General features: G+C 42.9%; 1 protein-coding gene across 2 annotated transcripts in view; it reads right to left on the bottom strand.

Moving 5' to 3' along the window:
- Positions 1–13,983, bottom strand: part of KIT (KIT proto-oncogene, receptor tyrosine kinase) — an 87,186-nt gene that overhangs the window by 11,922 nt on the left and 61,281 nt on the right. The window contains exons 8-13 of one of the 2 annotated variants that reach the window (XM_039220464.1): positions 5,371–5,485; positions 3,535–3,728; positions 2,016–2,122; positions 1,794–1,920; positions 1,407–1,511; positions 1,207–1,317 (exon numbers count right to left, since the gene is read on the bottom strand). In XM_039220464.1, the coding sequence (XP_039076395.1) occupies positions 1,207–1,317; positions 1,407–1,511; positions 1,794–1,920; positions 2,016–2,122; positions 3,535–3,728; positions 5,371–5,485 (759 nt within the window). The remainder of the gene's footprint in view (positions 1–1,206; positions 1,318–1,406; positions 1,512–1,793; positions 1,921–2,015; positions 2,123–3,534; positions 3,729–5,370; positions 5,486–13,983) is intronic. The other variant, XM_039220465.1, reaches the window with a different exon arrangement.

Below are 13,983 nucleotides of genomic sequence, written 5' to 3'. Positions count from 1 at the left end.
ATGAGATATATAGACAATGCCGGCCCCCCCCCCACCTCCATAATTACACTCAGGGGTGATCGTGACCATTAACATTCAAGTTCATTTGATAAGCCTACTTAGTACCAATACAATCCTATCTATTGACACTGCTTGGCAAAAAATAGCATTCTGTGGAGTAAAACTGAACAAGCAAGCCCCTTTTACCTGACCTTCTAAGTGATGTCAGTCTTAGGTTTACAAAGAGTTACCGCTTTCAGTGTTGTACACTATCAAACTTCCTCCATGAATCCTTTGATTCACTTCTGTGTGCAGGGGGCTCCACGCCCTCTCCTATCATTATTATGGAAATGATGTAGAGCACAAACCGCATAATAGGAAAACCAACCACACGGAACAGCCAGCGAACAGACTGGCGAATGGGTGAAAACCTGAAATGACGGGGCATCACCTGTGTTCTGACAGCTCCTGGTCAAAAATGTCTTCGGTGTTGTTGACTGTGCCTAAAACCACAGCCCTGAAGTTAACAGGCAAGTAATTAACTTGGGCAGACGTGTTCGTGAACCACGCATGATGTGGACGCAGCATTTATGGGGGCTGTTTTACGAAATTATAGAAGCTGTCAACTTGACTGTGAATCTCTGTACATCTTGAGGAAGACAGCTCATTTTACCCATCTCTGGTCCTTTAGACCAACACGTTTTCTGGAAACATCACAGAAATCCTGGATGGAAGGCTCTCCTTCAGAACTGCTTCAGATTGGAAATTTTTTTTTTTTTTTTAATAGAAGTGAAGTGCTTGGCTCATTTGGTGCATTATTTGAGAACTGGTAGGCTTCAAAGTCTATCTTTAATTATGATATGCAAATGAATATTAACCCTTTAGAGACTATAAATGATCCAACAAAGTATAAACCCTGCAAGATCAAAGAAAAGCTTTCTGGATGAGAGGAGACATTCTCAAGGTCCCCAGAAGGTCAACGTCGATGCAACATGTGACAGTAACTAAGGTACGTCCTGGGCTGTCCCACCCATGACGATAAAACTCAAATACACATTCTGAAGAAGAACAGTTTTGGGGGCAGAGCTGTGACATCTAGCAAGAGGTACCAATCTGGGCAAAAATCTTGTAAGAAGGGTGTAATCGAGCATTGTCAAAATCATATGAAAATTTCCCCTCTTTTGAGAATTTGAAAGATAATAAAAGGTAATGTGGTCATGGCTTTACCTCCAACGGTGCATGCTCCAAGAAGATTCACAATATTCATATGATTGCCGAGGTAACTCAAGACTTTGAGCTCGGACATGAGGGCTTCTCGTTCGGTTAAATGGGCACTTGCTAAAATTAGAGAGATCTCATTTTAGCAAAAAATAAATCTGGCAAGCTGGTGTTGAGGGCATGCAGTAGCCTGTAGGAAAAAGACTTACGTTTGAGCATCTTAACAGCAACGGTCATGGCCGCGTCCGACTTAATCAGGCCATACGCAGTGGCCTCAACCACTTTCCCAAAGGCACCGGCACCCAAGGTTTTCCCTGCAGAAAGGAAGAGAAGACAGTATGTGGTGGTGCTGGGACCAGAGGACCACCTGTGTCATCACAAAGTCAACAATGAAGGCACTGTTACAGAATTAAGGACAAATCTGCCTAGAGACATTTCCCTATAATGCACAGTATGCCAAACCCGTCAAAGGTGGTGACATTTCACAGAAAACTGTTCTGTTTCAGGTGCAACAGAACAAAGGAAGTTCTTGGGGTTCCCTAAAGTCATTGTGTACACAAAGAGGTTACACGGAAAGCTCCCTTTTTCATACTGACCAAAACTCAGCCTGTTTCTGGGAAACTCCCATTTGTGATCATAAGGAAGTTGTGTTGGGTCTATGTAAACATAATTGTTTCCATTTATCTCCTCAACAACCTTCCACTGGACTTCATACATGGGTTTCTGGTCGGGGGAGAAAAGGAAAGATATATCATCTTTTAATGATGAACGTTTCAATCATTTTAAGTCCTTAGGATAGAGAGCAAATAAATGATTACCTGTAAATATTTGTAGGTAAGTATCATCACGATAATGCACATCATACCAGCCGCAATCACAAAACCAATCAGCAAAGGTGTGAACAGGGTGTGGGGATGGATTTGTTCTAAAACGAAAGGGGAACGTGGAATCACAATCTATTAGCAAGGACAGACATTCACCACACAGCCACCTAATCCCAACTCACCCATCTCCTATCTTACAGCCCATGGCAGGATTCAAAGCCATGGGCATTCTCAGCGCCTTGCCTCGCTTATTAGCTTACTCTTGTTATTCAAAGGAATCTTTTAAAATAACAACTTAAACCAGCCTCCTGTGGAGGTTGAGATTTCTGTAGCACAAGAATAATTTTATGCCGTTTTTCAATAAAAAACAACATATGAATGAGTTTTGTGCTTCAACCAAATTCCTGCCTTGGACAACTTTAAGAAGTTTCCTTTACGGAGGGTTTAAATTTTCTTCTTTATGTTTCCCTGTATTTTCCAAATTTTCTACATGGAGTAAGAATTTCTTTTACAACCGAGAAAACATTTTTTAAATGTTCTTTCATTGTCTGTCTGAGGGGGGAAAATCTATGATGAAGAACAGTGTAAAATTCTTCTCCTCATTACTCAAAAACTGAAAATACACCACTTTTTTGGCACACATCTTTGCCAGCTCAAGAAAACAAAAACTAAGCCCTAGAATGTAGGTGCCTGGTTTCTTTGTCTTCTAACTTCATACCAATTCATCAATTTGTCCACAAGGATCATTTAACTTATGTTAGCAGAGGTAGTCACTCATGAATCAAGTTTTACAGACATTAAAGAAATAGCTCACTGACATGACTTCATAAAAGGCAGTCATATAGTGACTGATATAGTACCTGGCGATGTATTAAAACATGTGATTTTAAGTAACTAAAAATTTTATGGGGCGTCTGGGTGGCTCAGTCAGTTAAGCATCTGACTTCGGCTCAGGTCATGATCTCACAGCTTGTGAGTTGAAGCCCCGTGTCAGGCTTTGTGCTGACAGCTCAGAGCCTGAAGTCTGCTTTGGATTCTGTGTTTGGATTCTCTCTGTTTCTCCCCAGCTCATACTGTCTCTCTCTCTCTCCTTCAAAAATAAACATTAAAAACATTTTTTTAATAACTAAAATTTTAAATTTTGAGTTTCTAAATTGCCCTAATTCTGGTTATGTGTGACTCTAAGGTAAATATACTCTCCTATTTTCTTTCTTGACCCCTTTTAATGGAAAGGACTGGAAATATGCAATTCATTACATACATACACACACGTGTGCATGCATACATCCACATGTGCACACACACATAAATATGTATGTGTGTGGTTAAAATCACTGCATACATGTTATTAACAAACAGCACAGAATGAAACTTAGTGAGTTTGATGACAGCATGGTGCGATGTAGAAATTACCAGAAATGACATGGCCACTGATGGAATGGACTGAAAATCATGATTGATATGGCAGGCAGAGCCTAAATATCCCCTTAAATTGGATTAAAAAGAAATATACCTTTGCTGTTACCTTTAAATGCAAAGTTAAAAAAGGCAGAGGTCTTGCCCACATTGTTAAAAGCCCTACACTCGATTGTGCCGTTGTGCTTGAAAGCACTATAATCGATGGAGCTTTGAACCACTAGTTTTCCGGATGGTGATACAGATGAGTTTTGCAGCTGCACATCCAGCGGCCCGATAGGAACAGGGCATCTAGAGGGAAGGAAATAACAACCCGGGTTTACTCTAGAAGGATCAACCATCAATCAAACGCACTGGAGTTGGCATACGTTTCAAACTAAGTTAGCAGGTCGTGATCAGAAATTCCCTTTCACAACCAAGAGCGAGAGGACAGAGGGGGCACTAGGTTCCCTGGGGCGGTGAGCTAGAACAGCATGGTGGACCCAAAGAAACGGGGAGTGAGACAGGAGTTCGAATCCGGATTCAAACACCTATTCATCACTGACGAGACCCTTCAGGCTCTCCAGGACTCAGTTCCCAGAGCTAGGAGATCAGGATGGTAATACCCATTTTGGAAGCTTAGTGAAAGGATTAGAAATGAATGGGAGACGATGGTTAGCACTCAGCAGACCTTTATAAAGCAACTGTCAAATGGTACCTGAGGGTTGAAAAAGAGCCTAGAGGAGGAAAGAGTTAAAGTCTACAAGCATGAAGACAGGGCGGCCCCCAAATCCCCAGCGGCCGAGACCCCATGGCTCCAGGTTTCACTTGGGAGACAGAAGCTGTACCATGGGCAGCTTTTACTCCAGGCGGCAAAGCCCGTCAGGGCCTAGACCCAGATGACACTACATACTCAATACCTTCCTATTCCCTTACCTCATTTTATTATTCTCCTTAGCACTTAACACCCGCATATGGTAGCTGTTTATTTCATCTTCTGCTCACCTCTGCCCATTAGACATAAACACACAAAGCCGGGACTCAGGTGCGTTTTGCTCACCAGACCAGTGTCTGGCATACAGCTGGCGCTCCATCAACACTTGCTGTACGGACAGCAGTAACTGCTGAGGTTACTGCCACGGTCGGGACACTGCCAGAGGTCCCGAGCCCTTCCCTATTGTTCCCCAAAGAAAACATACCACTAAAACTCCGCTCAAAACAACAATCCTGCGTAGCCTCTTCTAACTCGTTGTGATAAAAAGGTCTATTCTGTGAAAAATAAAATTTCTATTATTATCCCGACTATTCAATTGTGATGTTACACTGGGCTTTTAAAGCACCAGATAGCATTTGATGGATAAAAACAGCAACGTTGACCCCATTTTCTTCAGGTAATGTGAAAGGACAATTTAAGGCTTAAGTGCAGATTGTGAGGGAGAGGAAAACACAATGCCAGATGTGCTCTGCTCAGGGGCTGGGCACCTAATCAAGGAGAAAACCTTTTAAAAACACGCAGCTTACAAATGCCATATGTATGTTGTAACTGCACGATCATTACTTTTTGGTAACTTGGCAATTAACTTCTGAGGTAATTTTTTTCATGATAACTACAGCCACGTTTCCCACACACATTACCTCCTGTGTATAGAATGGAAATCTAATTACTCTGTCCTGGAAAATTGCTTTATCTACCTGCAGGCTAGAAATTGCACGATAAATCCAAAAGATAACCACCAAAAGAGAGAAGTCGCTCAGTAATCATTTTTCAGCAAACAAAATTAATGTCTCCCACAAAAAATACAGCAATTATGTCCCCCCCCCCCCCAAAAGCCACATGGACAGAAAAAATAAATAAATAAAACTTCAAAAAAAATCTGAAAATGTATCTGAAATTCAACTAAATTACAGTCTTTCCCTTACACATGTCAAGTGGTACCCAAACCAATCACCTCACCTTGGCTCAGGTCCTGGACAAAAATACCAATTTACTGTGGGCTCCGGGAATCCGGCTACCACACACTGGAGCATGCCATTCGGGAGACTTTCATGAGTCAGGATTTCTGGTTTTGCTGCAGGAAAAGAGAAAGGGTCGTATGTCAGATGGCTGGAAAATCTCACCAAGACCTCCTCCCTCCACCGTTTTCAAATCCTTACAACTTTCTTAAGGTTGAAGATGACCCTGAGGGAATACGTTCAAAGGGGAGAATCTGAAGCAGTGAGGGAGGCAGAGGTGAGGCTCAGACCAAGAAGGGCTTACACAGCAGGAGCTGCCCAGCCCCGGCATGGACTGTCCACACTGCAGATGTGGGGGGGTCCCTGAGGGCTCCCTGTTCCGGGAGGACTGAAGCGGGGATCCCAGACCACCTGGCCGGGTTCCTGTTTCCAGTGAGGGGAAATCTGAAAGACCGCTTCTAACCCGAATGTTAGGATTCCCAACTGTTGGGAAGGTGGGAATCCTGTTTAGGATGCCTGCCACGAGAATTTCAAATCACTGAACCCGCCACAGGAATTTCAAGTTATGGCACAGACTGGACTGGATGAAATTCAGAGGAGTTACAGGAAAAGAAGTCCCCTCTGCCCATCTCAGGAAGGTCCTCTTTTGGGGGTGGGAGGAGGATGGGCACAGAAGGGAATGGGCGCAAATAAAAGAACTGAATCATCTTATTTATGGAGAAACCCAAACATAAGAGTAAAATACAATATGGGCTTTGAACTCCAAAGTTTTATTTCAAATGCAAAACATGGACTGAAAATTGTAAGAGGAAACCAGCCCGAGACTTTTATTCATATGTACACCTAAGCCTGTGTACAATCACTGAAAAAGTAAATTGTGTCAGCAGGAATGCTCTAATTTGACATTTCTGGATAACTACAATAATCAACTGGTATTCAATCAAGAGCGCCCTACAGCACTGCAAATTCTTGAAATTATTTCTAAAGGGAAAGGAAAATGAACTTATTACATTCAGTTGTTCTACTGGAAATACATGTGAAGGTTGCTAACCCTCTGAGAGTGAGTGGGCTAGACTGTGAGCATCCGCCAGCAGGGGCGGGGAGATGTTCACCCCGAATCCTTAGCACAGCATCAGGCACAGAATTCTGGGAGGCCGCACGTGTGATGGCCAGACCTGCAGACGGGTACCCACACTTAACCACGAACCTGCTCCCCATCAGACCTCCTGGTGCGTCACGTGGGAATAATGACAGTGCCCATTTCATAGTGATGCTCTTACAATTAAATGAGATAGAGCACACCAAGAAGGAAGAATGATTCGCAGGAATGAAATAGATTTATTTGTTATGAATTTATTAACGATTCAGTTATGGTTTTCAATTCAGAGTACCTACCCTCCCTGGTGCATCCAGTTTGCTACAGATTAAATTAACTGTATTTGCCACTCTAAATATTCTCTTCGGTGATGCACAAATTGCTTGAGATGATGTGACGATGGGTATGTGTCTTAACCCAATGCATTGGGAATCTGACATTGATTATGTTGCAACTGACAGGGAAAATAAATGTGGTGAGAAGGTAAGACTGACAGATCAAAAGCTTACGAGATTATTTCTTCAAAGGAAGGGAACGATGTAGAACCACCTCTCAGCACCTCATCTCCTTGCAGGCAAAACAGCCGCGCAGAGATCAGTGTCCGCACGCATGGCACACCCACCTGGGCTCAGCCTGGCCCTGTGGACGGGCGGGCCATGTAGCTAATACACCCGAAAGAGCAGCACTCCAAAGAGATCTCAAGGTAGAGGCATCCTTGAGAGTTTGGATCCCATGCCAGCTTTCACAAATAGAGCAAGAAGACGAGCCATCGTCTTGCGAAAGCATCCATCTGGCAAGTCTCATTTAATTATCATGGGCAACTGTGTGATTGGGCTGAAAAGTAGGACAGAACACAAAAAAACAGTGGAACTTTTGGAGAATGCTTTTTGCCGGAGACGGCAGGCGCCATAAGGCAGGTCTCTCTGGACTCAATTCAAGTGTCATCTCCTTTTTCAAGCCATGCTCAACTCTCCAAAGCCAAGTTGGTTGGTCTGTCCGCCCTGTTCCCACAGCATGTTAGAGCACCTGACACTATACAGCATCCTGGTCTGCCTCCTCCATCAGACTCTATGTACTCAAGGGCAGAGCATCCTGGTCTGCCTCCTCCATCAGACTCCATGTACTCAAGGGCAGAACCACGTCTTACTGATTGTGCCTCTGACTCAGAACAGAGTCAGACCAGACCAGCTTGGACGATTAAGTCTCCTCCAAAGGAACAAGGTCGCCAGAGTCAAAGGAATCCGATTAGAAGGGGCCTAGAAGAAGAGATGAATTGGTGACCTTCCTGTGTGGGGGCACCATTTCCACTATTTTGCAATAGCGGGCCACAGCCACCTGCTCAAGTGAATTTTTCTTTAGCACAGAGATTAAAGATGAGGAGGGAGGGTCTACACAGAGATGGTGATGGTAAGTGGATAGGGCTTAGATGGGAATCGAGATCCTGAGACAGATCACCTTGTACTAACAGTCTTTTCGTCACCCATCCTTCCTTATGCCACACAATAGATTCTGTCCGCGGAACTGAATATGAATCCAGTAGGGGGAAAAAAAACTGAAAGGATACTTTCAGATGTTAACAGTGGTCATTCCTGGGTTATGGAGAGTTTCTATTTTATTCTTTTGACTTATCTTCTCATTTTTTTTTTTAAACAACGAACATAGAGCTAATCGTAAACCGATAAACCACTTTTTAATTTAAAAAAACTGGAACAGCTCGAAATTACATAATCAGTTCCATTTAGCTCTGGCCACAAGTGCTCGAGATCCAAGCCTTCCAGCGTGACACCTGGTGACCGTCACATCACGGCCAGGGCTGGCAAGTGGCATGGTCCGGCTGGCCTACTTGTTCTCCAGTGCTGGTTAATTGGGCAGATTTTTAAGTTATTGTCTCAGGCCGGTTGTAACCTGAGGCTCACAGAGCAGCTTTCATCCTGTTGGTACTTAGCCTGGCCAACTGAGCTCAGAAGTCACCGAGAAGAAGTCACTGAGAGGAAAAGAAATTAAAATGTAGATTCCTGCCCCCTCCAACCCCCAACTCCAACCCCAGAGATTCAGGAAGTTGAGGATCTGACCCAGCAATGTGCCTTCTTAAAGTACCTAAGATAGACCCTGATCTGGGGGGCCGAGACTAGGGTGAGGCCAGAAAACCACATAGGGTGTGGAATTTAAGAAGGCACTCACCCTCCTCAAGGTCTTGCAAATACAGGGCTGGCATGGTGAGTGAGCACCTCCTTAAATTTTGCACCCAAAGCGCCTCGCCCTAATCCCAGCCCTGTCCTAACATTGGTGATGACAGACCTCGTTTTGAAAAGGCTAAATTACACGAGTACAGTTTTCAGCTTCTACATGGCAAGTTGCACTATGAAAATGTTTAATGCATAAAGAATGAGCTAGGTATAAATCTGATTCCCAAAAATGAAAATCTGGGCTCATCTGCATTTTGTAAGTGCCTCAGTGCACTGTGTAAGGCATTAAATATGCATTTTGCTTTTAAAGATACATAACTCTGCAATTCTCCAGGTTAAATCTGAGCTGTGGTTTCGGAGATATTCTGCAATCAGCACTACACCAAATGACACATTCCCTAATTCCTCCCAAGTTGGAGGTTTAGATAAGCCTAAGAGGTGTATGAGTTATGTATTTCCTGCAGAGATTAAGAAAATAGCCTTTTCTCCTTTCAAAGCTTCGCGGACCTGAGTCATTCCAGTGTCTCCAGCAACACCGATCAGCTTGTAGGCTGATTTCAGACCGCTTAATGACTCTACAGAGAATTTATGGCTCATGCAATTAAAAATCCTAACCATTTGCTGATTTACCCCAAAAATATGTGATCATGAAAAATATTCCTTTTTATCACCATCGGGCCCATACGGAAAGCAAGAACAAAACAAATTTTTGAGAACACAGCACAGATCATAAGAGTTGGGGCGGGGGTGAGAAGAGACACACAAGTAACCAGTGTGGATGTGTCTTGGACTTGAACTCCTCTCGCTCCCGACCACTTCGACCAGCTCCTGCTATGAACACACTTTTGCCCGTGCTTTATAATCAGCAAAGAACACGGACTTAGGTCCCCAAGCAATAAAAGACTAAATGAAGAGGGCTCGTAAGGATGCATTTTGTTTTTACGACTGTAGGTCTGCTGGTGTTTAATGGCAACACAGCAAGACTTTGGGACAATCTGTCACTATCTGCGCCTGGGTCAAATCTGTATTCCTGCCACAACACTGGTAAGATAAAGGAACTTAAGTCAGCTAAAATAGGAGTAGAAAACAATCCAGGCTAACTTTTACTTATACTTAAAAATATCCCCAGAATAGATATTTTGAAAATATATTTTGTTTTACACATTCTTAAACATGGCCAGAATCTGGTAGATGGGCACTTTGATAGACGTTTAACAAATGAAATAAAACTTCAACTATAGGTGTCTGTTATCCAGCTGTCTTTAACAGAGTGTCTACCATTAAAAAAAACAAAAACAAAAACAGTGGTGTCTGGGTGACTCAGTCAGTTAAGCTTCTGGCTCTTGGTTTCGGCTCAGGTCATGATCTCACAGTTCATGGGTTTGAGCCTCATGATGGGCTCTGAGCGACGGGCTCTGCGGAGCCTGCTTGGGATTCTCACTCCCTCTCTCTCTGCCCTTCCTTAACCCCTCTCTCTCTCCCTCTCTCTCAAAATAAATAAAATTTAAAACAAAAACAAATTAAAAAAAAAACCCTCCTAATAAAGTGATGTTCTAAACTAGATAAAGGTAAACTACCCTTTAATGAAAGGGTGAAGCAGTAAATATTTTAGGCTTTGTGGACCTTAGAGTCTTTCTTGTAAATACCCAGTTCTGCCAATTGTACCACAAATGTAGCCAGACATGCAAACAAATGTGCACAGCTGTGTTCCAATAAACTTTCCTTATGGACACTGAAATTTTATTTTCATATCTCACAAAGTCTTCTGATTTTTTTCAACCATTCAAAAAAAAAAAGTCTTAGTGTATGGGCCCTTCAAAAAATAGGCTGCAGGCTAAATCTGGCCCTAGGTCTATAGTTTGCCAATCTGTTCCTTTTTTTTTTTTAATTTTTCTTTTTTAACATTTATTTATTTTTGAGAGACAGAGAGAGACAGAGCGTGAGCAGTGGAGGGGCAGAGAGAGAGAGAGAGAAAGAGAGAGAGAATCCGAAGCAGGTTCTAGGCACTGTCAGCACAGAGCCCGACACGGGGCTTGAACCCATGAACCGTGAGATCATGACCTGAGCCGACTGAGCCACCCAGGAGCCCCTGCCAATCTGTGATCTAAACAGTCATTAAAGTTCTCCCAATCTTGAGATTAAGTTTAAAAACTTAAAAAGTAATTAAACTACCTGCAGAAAGCCTTCCTCAGCCAGAATCACGAGGCTCAATTTACAGGGGTACCACTGCCACATGACCCAGACATGGGGGGAGGCGGATGTGGGCACACGTGGAGTGCAGGCCTGTGATAAAATGTTATTTTTCTATTCAGTACAAGCACTGAATTCATTTTGCCACATAATTCGAAATGGAGGAGAAGGGTTACTGCCATAAAACTCATGGGAAAAATACGTACCTATTCTTGAGTTAACTTAAATTTACACTAAATTATAGGTGAGCCTGTATCTACACGTATAAATGAAGGGGGTTAATCTGATGTAAAAACATATCTGCCTCAACTGGAAAGGAAGTTTCCATAGGGTAGAAGTTCCACTAACATGAAGAGGAGTTCATGCTGTTTTTAGAAAAGCATGCCCCAAGTTCAGGGTCAATTCTAGCAGTTTACATGATTACATAACTTAAACCTGTTTCTCCTGCTTTTCTGCCATAAACATGAAGGACTGGGCAGATCATAGGAACAAAGGGCCTTAACAGTCTAGGCAGGTTACCTGCTCTCAGGCGGGCCCAGCATCTAATTAGACCCCCCAAATTAGCAACCCACCCGCCCCCAGACCAACTTTCTTATGAGACATGAAGGAAAAAGGATACCAACACATTTCCTGAATGTTTTCAGAATGTAAGAGAATCAAATTCTACATTAAAAGTAGGTTCCCATGATATTCCTTTTTTCTTTCCACTGAAATGTCTCCAGCAACCCGTGCAGCCACAGAGATTCTCTTCATTAGGAAGAGGAGACATTAAAGTGTCACATCAAAGACAACAGTCACAACTCCCGAGCAATTTAACAACAAAAACTCATTTCAAATTTGGGAAGGGAAAATAAAAACAGGGCTCTGACACCGTCAGATATTGCAAATGAATACCCACTACCTATAAAGAGATTAATGTAAAAAGACAAGTGACTATTTTTACACAGATTAGCAACCACACTAAGAAGATCTGAAAATTATTCCTTAATTTAGAACCATCCCAAAAGCCAGCACAGAGGATCTTTTGTGACATATGTTTAAGACATGGAAGCATGAAAGATAATGACAGATGATAACCTTATTTACTGCCAGGCACTTATGCAAGGTCGAGCACTTGAGATTAAACAAGATAATTATAAACCTTAAATAAGCATTTGATGGGTTTCTTTAAAACCCCAGTCACATCAGCCGTGTCCCACCCCCCATTCTCCACAATGTCTCAAAACTGCACCAGACATAGACATGGGTTAAAAAAAATATGCACTATCCATGCAACGAGATGCCAACATGAGGTTGCAGAAGAGTATTTCATGATGTGGAAAGATGCGTACAATGCGTTCACTCTTCAGCGCCAAAACACAAGCTTACGAAGCAGTATGACCTCATTTTTATTAAAATAAAAAGGCTAAAAAAATTGGTCAGGAAGAACACATATACAATAAGGTGTATGTTAGCAATGGTAATGTAAATACACTTTAAAAGGTATCATTAGGTGTGCCTGGGTGGCTCAGTCAGTTAAGCGTCAGACTTCAGCTCAGGTCATGATTTCAGAGTTCACAGGTTCGAGCCCCGCATCGGGTTCTTTGCTGACAGCTCAGAGCCTGAAGCCTGTTTCATATTCTGTCTGTCTGTCTCTCTCTGTCTCTCCCCTACTTGTTCTGTGTCTCTGTCTCAAAAATAAACAAAAATATTCAAAAAGGTATAATTAAAACTTGCTTCTTTTTTTCTTAAATTTTTTTTTAACGTCTTATTTATTTCTGAGAGAGAGAGAGACAGCGTGAGCAGGGGAGGGTCAGAGAGAGAGGGAGATACAGAATCTGAAACAGGCTCCAGGCTCTGAGCTAGCTGTCAACACAGAGCCCGACGTGGGGCTCGAACCCACTAACAGTGAGATCGTGACCTGAGCCAAAGTCGAAAGCTTAACCAACTGAGCCACCCAGGAGCCCCTAAAACTTGCTTCTTATTTTTGCTTATTTACATCTGGTTTTTCTAGAACTATTTTTCACACGCTATTTTTGTAATTAAAAATTTGTTTTAATTTAAAAACACACGTACACAAATATTTGCACAAACCAAGTTACATTTCTGGTTCCTGTGATAGCCTTACAGCAAACCCTCAAAAGCAAGCAATAAATCAAAAGGGAGTCCTATACAAATAGCACTGGCTTTATTTAATGTTTAAGAATTCTAGTAATTTAATCTAGAAGACCTAATAGACTCTAGCTAATAGGAAAAAAAGAAAAAACACTAAAGAACAAAGCCTCTCAAGCAAAACTCAACAACCCAGTGTTAGTTGTAAGCTTTAAAATGGTTAGCCTCGGGAGGCCTGGGTGGGTCAGTCGGTTAAGCATCCAACTTCGGCTCAGGTCATGATCTCACAGTTCGTGGGTTCAAGCCCCGCATCGGGCTCTGTGCTGGCAGCTCAGAGCCTGGAGCCTGCTTTGGATTCTGTGTCTCCCTCTCTCTTGGACCCTCCCCTGCTCACGATGTCTCTCCCTCTCTCTCTCTCTCTCTCTCAGAAATAAAACATTAAAAAGAATTTTTTTAATAAATAAATAAATGGTTAGCCTCTAACCCAAGTATGGCTTGGACCAACCCAAATGTTTGTAAGGTCTTCTCAATCCTTAAAAAATGGGGTCAGAAAGGCTGACAGGTTAAAAGGCAGAAAAACATTTCCACCTTCCAGAGAGGCAAAGTTCTAGTAACTGCTGCTGTCTCCTGGGTATCTGGAAAGGCCCAGACCCAAAGTCCCCCAAATGAGCAATCCTTGAAGTCCACCCCACATTACCATTTTATCTTAGGGGAAGGTTCTTGAGACCTCCAGCCAGGTGGGTACCCAGAGGGCTCGCTGGCAGGCAGTCTAAGCCATCTACCTACATGGCCAACGTGGACAGGTCTGCCCTCACCTGTGGTACACACGCTGGCATGTACCTTGTTTGCAGGGAGTTACCCTTAGAGTGGCTCCCCTTACAAGAAGGATAGTTTAGCCATGCATAAGTAGATTTAACTATAACCAGGAGCACCTGGGTGGCTCAGTCGGTTGAGAGTCCGACTTTGGCTCAGGTCATGATCTTGCTGTTCAGGAGTTCGAGCCCCGTGTCAAGCTCTGTGCTGACAGCTCAGAGCCTGCTCTGGAGTCTGT

The sequence above is a fragment of the Hyaena hyaena genome, unplaced genomic scaffold, assembly GCF_003009895.1.
Source record: "Hyaena hyaena isolate Hyena2069 unplaced genomic scaffold, ASM300989v1 scaffold_891, whole genome shotgun sequence".
Lineage (NCBI taxonomy): Eukaryota > Metazoa > Chordata > Mammalia > Carnivora > Hyaenidae > Hyaena > Hyaena hyaena.
This window is presented reverse-complemented; position numbering and strand designations above follow the sequence as displayed.